The sequence below is a fragment of the Danio aesculapii genome, chromosome 19 (assembly GCF_903798145.1).
Source record: "Danio aesculapii chromosome 19, fDanAes4.1, whole genome shotgun sequence".
Lineage (NCBI taxonomy): Eukaryota > Metazoa > Chordata > Actinopteri > Cypriniformes > Danionidae > Danio > Danio aesculapii.
In genome coordinates, this window is record NC_079453.1 from 44,206,468 (window position 1) to 44,213,345 (window position 6,878).

Below are 6,878 nucleotides of genomic sequence, written 5' to 3' on the forward strand. Positions count from 1 at the left end.
AAATTTGAAACTATGATTCACAGGGGACAATGGGATCAACATTTTTAAAAATTTTATACGTAATAGATGTAATAAATCATGTCTATGCTTGAGACTTCATTTTACTGACAGTTTGCACCAAAGAGAACTAATGCAGCCTTCAACTTTGTCAGCAAAAATGCACATTCCTGCACACACAATCTTTCTAATAGAGATATTTTATCCCTCGTCCTCTTTTGGCTCTTATTCTGTCATTTTTTCACTGCTCATCTGCCCTCTCTGCCACTAACTATGTCCCTCATTTTCTCTCAGGATGATCCAGCATTGGCCTTCATGATTTACTGTCGGAAGCTGTCTTGGCGTCTCCCTCTCTCCGCAGTTGAATAAGTAGGATCTTCTAGCGCTGTGCCAGGAGACGGAGGGGGCAGCGAGTGCACCATTCCTAACCCAGCGAATGTAGGTCAATACGACCTTTCCCTACCACACATGGAGACGGAGAGAAGAGGCGAACGAGAAACTGAAAAAAAAAACGATGACAGGGAGAGCGAGAGATAGAGAGGCTGGATAAATCAAGGAGTCGTGACACAACAGAGACATAGAAGGAGAAACGGAGAAATAGAGACTGGGTTGAACGGGGTGGTAACAGTCAACGACAGAAAATGTAGCTCCACAATGCTAACCACATGACGTCTGAGTGTCAGAAAAATTCATATGACGTTAACGGAGAGAAGAGAGAAGCCACTGCCAGACCTCCAAAAAAATAAAAAATAAATACTAGGGCGCTTATTAGCCAAGGTCAAAGACACCATCAAAATTAACAGACTGGCAATTTAACACACAATGATGCCAAGTTCACTAAAAGTTAAACAGGAAAGAGAAAGAACATTAAACTATGACTTTAACAATAAGAGCAAGTACTCTTTGAATGAGAAAAATAGAGATTTTGAATGCATCCAAGGACAATAGGGTGTGTTCACAATTGTGGGTCTGTTTTAAGTTCACGTAAAGGGATGGTTCACACACAAATGAAAATTCAGTCATCATTTACTTGTATCAAACCTTTCACAGCTTGTTTCTTCTGTTAAGCACAAAATATATTTTGCTCAAAACCTGTAACCATTGATTTCCATAGCTTTTCCTACTATAGAAGTCAATGGTTTTATCAAAACATCTACACTACCTAACAAAAGTCTTGTTGCTTATCCAATTTTCAGGAACAGCAAATGGTAACGTGACTTCTAGTTGATAATTTGGTATCAGAAGTGGCTTATATGAAAGGTAAAGGACTCTAGATTACGCTTATTTTAACCAAATAAAATATGATCATGCCTTGATTTTTAATGATTTAATTAGGAGAGTAAAGTCTGACTTTGCTTAGACAAAAGTCTCATCACTTAACAGAAATAATGTACAGTACAGAATATAAAGTCATGGTGCAGTGGAAAAAGAATGAATATTGTGTCTGACTCCCATGAGCTTGGAGGACTGCATCCATACATCTCTGCAATGACTCAAATCACTTCTTAATAAAGTCATCTGGAATGGCAAAAAAAAGCGTTCTTGCAGGACTCCCAGAGTTCATCAAGATACTTTGGATTCATCTTCAATGCCTCCTCCTCCTTAATCTTACCCCAGACATGCTCAATAAGGTTCATCTCTGGTGACTGGGCTGGCCAATCCTGGAGCACACTGATGATCTTTGCTTTCAGGAGCTTTGAAGTGGAGGCTGAAATATGAGAATGAGCACTGTCCTGCTGAAGAATTTGCCCTCTACTGTGGTTTGTAATGTAATGGGCAGCAGAAATGTCTTGATACCTCAGGCTGTTGATGCTGCCATCCACTCTGCAGATCTCTCACATGGCCCCATACTGAATGTAACCCCAAACCATGACTTTTCCTTCACCAAACTAGACGGTGAACTATTTCTGTGAGAATCTTGGGTCCATGTGGGTTCTTCTGCAGTATCTGTGATGATTGGGATGCAGTTCAACAGATGATTCATTAGAAAAATCGACTTTCTGCCACTTTTCCAAATGATCAAGTTATTATTTGTTGCTCTTACAACTGGGATCGACAACAAGACGTTTGTCGGGTAGTGCAAGTAAACAAATTTTTTAGTTGAACTATCCCTTTACCATTCACTTTGGTATTTCTTTAAGCTCAAACTTATTGTGTGTCCACATATAATGGTATTGTTAATCAGCTGAGAACTCGTGAACGGCCTATAAAAGGGGCTAAACGCACTGAACTAAATGCGCTTATTGTATGTACATACATATGATGGAATTTGTATCAGCTGAGAACTCGTGAAGATTCTATAAAACTTACAAAGTAGTCAAAACAGAACCAATTAAGATCCCAACCCAGGCTCATTCTGAAAACGTACCGCTATATACATTTCTGGAGAGTGCCAAATACGTCCCAGAAGCTACGTTTCTTTTGCTGTTTTTGTTTTCGTGAATCCACCAGAAGCCGCTGTGTACGCATTTTGAGATCTCAAATATCTCTTGCGGGTGCCCTTCGCACCTGCTGTTCTCACGTAAATCCACCAGAGGCTGCTGTCGACTGACCGATTGATTGACTGACTGATCGACTGACCCACCCTCCTCCTTCCCTAAGCCCAACCAATATTGTTTTCAAAAGCACCGACTGAATAGAACACCCACTTCTCTAAACCTGACCGACAGTTTTAAAAAGCAACCCAGAAAAACAAAAGCCCTCATCTAATTTTTACCACGTTTTCAGATTTTACCACATTCTCACCCTGTTATTTACTTGTTTATTTTATTTTTTGGTTTCTGTTTTTGTCTTGCCTGCTTTCTGGAACTGTTCTTTGCCAGACTTGAATCCTGTCGTCATGGTCAACTCCTCTCTGTGTCTCAAGTCCGCCGACATACAAGGCGAGCTACTGGACAAACTGGTTACAGTTAGAAAGTCGTCCATACTGAGGCAAGCAGTCAACTGGTAAGCGTGAAAAAGAAATGCTGTCATACCAGCCCGTAGCATTCGTTTTAAAGATGAAATCCAGCCATACGTACTTCTGGCTACATAATTTGCGATCTCCAGAAATGTATGCTACATTTTCAGAATGAGCCTGTGTTGGAAGATCCACTATTACAAGATGTTATTCTGACACCCATATTGGAGTGTAATTAGTAGTCCTATGACAAGAAACATCAGGTGTGCTTGATTCTGTGACATTCTGTAAATTTGGGTTGACATTTGGAAATTAGAGAGTTTATATGGAAGTTGGCCAACACTTATCTTTTCAGTGGTCTCAGTTCACTTGCTTGGTGCATACCAACGTTTCTATGGCAGCATTCACACTTTTGTCTAATGATAGATCCAAACATGAAAGTGTGAACACCCTAAACGTGATGCATGACGTTATGTTAAAAATACATGTTTGATATATGGCACCAAAATTTCTTCAATATTGAAAACGCAGATGCAGTCCAGAAATAAAAAAATATGTATTTACAGTTTAAGTTTTACAAATTTAAGATTAATCAAGACAAATTTAAAATATATTATTACATGTAAAGTACCATTTCTTCCATTAAAGCTGATTAAAGTTGATCGAGTGTTTTGATGTTTTAGAGAAGTTTAATATACTTTAAAAAGTTATTTATTCCTTTCAGCAATCGGCATCATTTCTTTAATATTCAATGTAAAACGAATCTGCAGAAATCCTTTTCTACACGTCAACATAACACTTAAATATTTCCAATTGTCAACTCAGCTGTGATTTATTTTCATAAATAAGCTTAATTTTAAATCATGCTCACCCCAAACCTTTGAACAGCACCTGTGTCAGCATCATCATTGCTGTATTAGACAGCAGACAAAAAGACTCATTTCTATGGCATGTAGACAGATGATGAATGCAGGGTCAAGCTGTTTAGTGAGTACATGGATGAGGAAGTGGAGTTGTAGACAGAATCATGGCCTGTAAGCCGACGCATGTTCTAACATGACTACAATAAGTGTAAAAACTGGAGGCAGGACTAACTTACATACTAGGCAGTAAGAGAACACAACACAAACATCATGAGGCCAAGTAATAGTCTTCAGCAACTTGGTGGCTGTGTTGAAAAGAAGCGAAATACTGTAAACCAAAAGGCTCTTGAGAGCGGGTACTGACACAACCAAAAAGGTTTCCGTTGTGAAGATAGCAAGACGCAGTACTTTCAATTGTGGTTTCGCAACATAACCCAAAACAAAACCACTACATTTGTGCTTTAAGATAATACCTAATGTTGAATGAATAGCAGTTATCTGGAGAAATGCTTTTAAAAACCAAACAAGAGCATTGTCTAGTGCAGTGTTTCTCAACCACGTTCCTGGAGGACCACAGACTCTGCACATTTTACATGTCTCCTTAACCAAATACACCTGATTCAGATAATCAGCTCATTAGCAGACACTGAAAGACCTGCAATGAGTGTAACAGACAAAGGAGAAACATCCAAAACATGCAGTGTTGGTGGTCCTCCAGGAAAATGGTTGAGAAACACTGATCTAGTAGACCCAACGTTAAAACCAAATGTTATAACTATTATAAGCTTCAGGATTTAGATGGTCTCACAACCTGGTCAAGCTGGTGTTCAATTGGTCAAATAACAAGAAATGTCTGTGCAGAATCCAGCTGAAACAGGCTGGAGGACCAGCAAACCAGCTTTGACTGGTTTAAGATGTTGTTTTGAGCAGAACAGGACTTCGTGACCTAGTCTTGGACTAAATATTTCCTAAAGCATTATACAGATGCATGAAAATGAGTCCTGTAAATGGTTAACCTAGTCTTGCAGATGAAAGTCCTGCTATCAGAATAAACAATCAAATGTGTGTCATCCTATATGTGGCATACATGACTCAATGTGTTTCCTTGTTACATCTTCACCAACATAAAAGCAATCTAATCTTTGATTAAAATTATTACAATATGTCTGTTTAAAAAAAGACAGGACAACTGTGTCATCAATCTTTCTGGAACAGCTCTGCTAAATTAGCAACCAAATGCTACACGAGTCAATCTGGCATACGATTTAATCCTATTTCTTAGCTCAATCTAACAGCAATAGTCTCAATCGTGTCTACAATTACGTTTTACATAATTAACGACCTCGTGACTTTAATTACCGAGGTATTAAACAGACTTTCACCACCTCAATCTCAGACACCATGCTAGCTAGTTAGCAGGGAGTTGGAGAGTGCCACGCCAGGTCATTGTTTACATTGCTGACTACCTTTGATTTTCACATTCGTCTGATCGTTCATTTACTATTCACTCATTGACTTGTATGGTGGAAAACAACATTTTATTCACATCCTATCGGTAATACATCAGTAATAAGTAGCACAAATAAACTGACACTTAAAATTTACCTGATTTCTTAAATCTGCTTCCAAATCAAGATAATACCAATTTGATAATATTGCTAAAGATGGATTATTTCCACAAGGGTTTCATGAGTAAAATGTGTATGTGTGTGTTTAACTTATTTATTCATAATGTGGCCTGCACAAGCTCTGCCTAACCTTACATTTCTAGCCACAAGCTCTTCTTCATCAATAAGTTGCACGATTGACCCAATTATATATAACATTATCTCTTACGGGCTAAACTGCTAAAAATCTACAGTTAGTTAAAGTGATTTCTGTTTTGAAAAACCCTGCTAAAATCTTTACCCAACTAGCTCCAGTGGCTCACACATGCTAACGACAAAACCAACAGAAATTTCTCCAGCTGTGCTGTTATAAACCACATTTTCATCCAAACGCAGGTAATCAGACCAACAATGTAGTGGATTTTGCACTTATTGCATTATATTCTACTGCAATCACTGCTAATTCCCATAATCTAGCCAGCCTTCCCCACCCACCCAGTGCACGAACAATGTCCCGGAGCCTCGCGCCATTCGATCAGAGCTTTCGGGCGAATTTTCGGGCTTACCAGATTTGAAGAATGTCGCTATATCGGCCGCGTCCTTAGCCGTCTCCTCGGCCCCTTCCCCCGAGCTCATGGCTGACGAAAAAACACAAAAAAACTACTATCCAAATCTAAAGTTGCTCTTTAATTCCCCCACAGACAGAAGGGTTTGGAAAAGGCGTCCTCCGCCCTGTGTCTGAGCACTGATCTGACACGGACGGGAAAAGGATCACTTCTGAGTGCTGCTGGGGAACATCACAAAACCTCCTCCATCTTGGAAAACACATTAACAGCGCCGGCCGGCGGTCGGTTCTCCCGAGCGGAGCGGAGAGACGGCAGGGGGCGGGAGATCACCGCTGAATAACACTCTTACCAGCTTTTCACCCCTTCTAGTGACCTTAACTAAATTATTTTTAGGTTTAATATGATGGAATTTGGAGCATACAATATACATATCTACACACACACACACACACACACACACACACACACACACATATATATATATATATATATATATATATATATATATATATATATATATATATATATATATATATATATATATATATTGCATAAAACTAACAATAATAATAAAATAAAATAAAAAATAATGATAATCATAATATAATTTTATCAGGCTGTTTTTGAGAGTGTCATCAGGGATGGTCTATCTACACGGTATGGCAATATTTCTGTAAATCTGCAAAAAAAAAAAAAATTATATTATCAGAACTGCTACGAGACTAATAGAATCTGAAACTCTTACTAGTATTCAAACACTTTACGAGAAATGCACTCTGAATGAAGCAAAAAGAATTCTGAACAATCCATCTCATGTACTCATCCCATTTTATAATCTTTAACCGTCTGGTTGAAGATCCAGAACCTTCCGCTGGAAGCAGAACAGACTTAAGAACTCTTTTATCCCAATGTCAATCAGACTGTTGAACACTGATCGATAGTGTGC

The 6,878-nt window shown here is 38.7% G+C and overlaps 1 protein-coding gene across 6 annotated transcripts in view; it reads right to left on the minus strand.

Annotated features, from left to right (window-relative positions):
* Positions 1-6,187, minus strand: part of trioa (trio Rho guanine nucleotide exchange factor a) — a 235,153-nt gene extending 228,966 nt beyond the window's left edge. For all 6 annotated transcript variants that reach the window (XM_056479284.1, XM_056479283.1, XM_056479282.1 and 3 more), the window contains exon 1: positions 5,933-6,187. In XM_056479284.1, coding sequence (XP_056335259.1) covers positions 5,933-6,002 — 70 coding nt within the window. In that variant the 5' untranslated portion in view covers positions 6,003-6,187. The remainder of the gene's footprint in view (positions 1-5,932) is intronic.
* Positions 6,188-6,878: the final 691 nt, after the last annotated feature.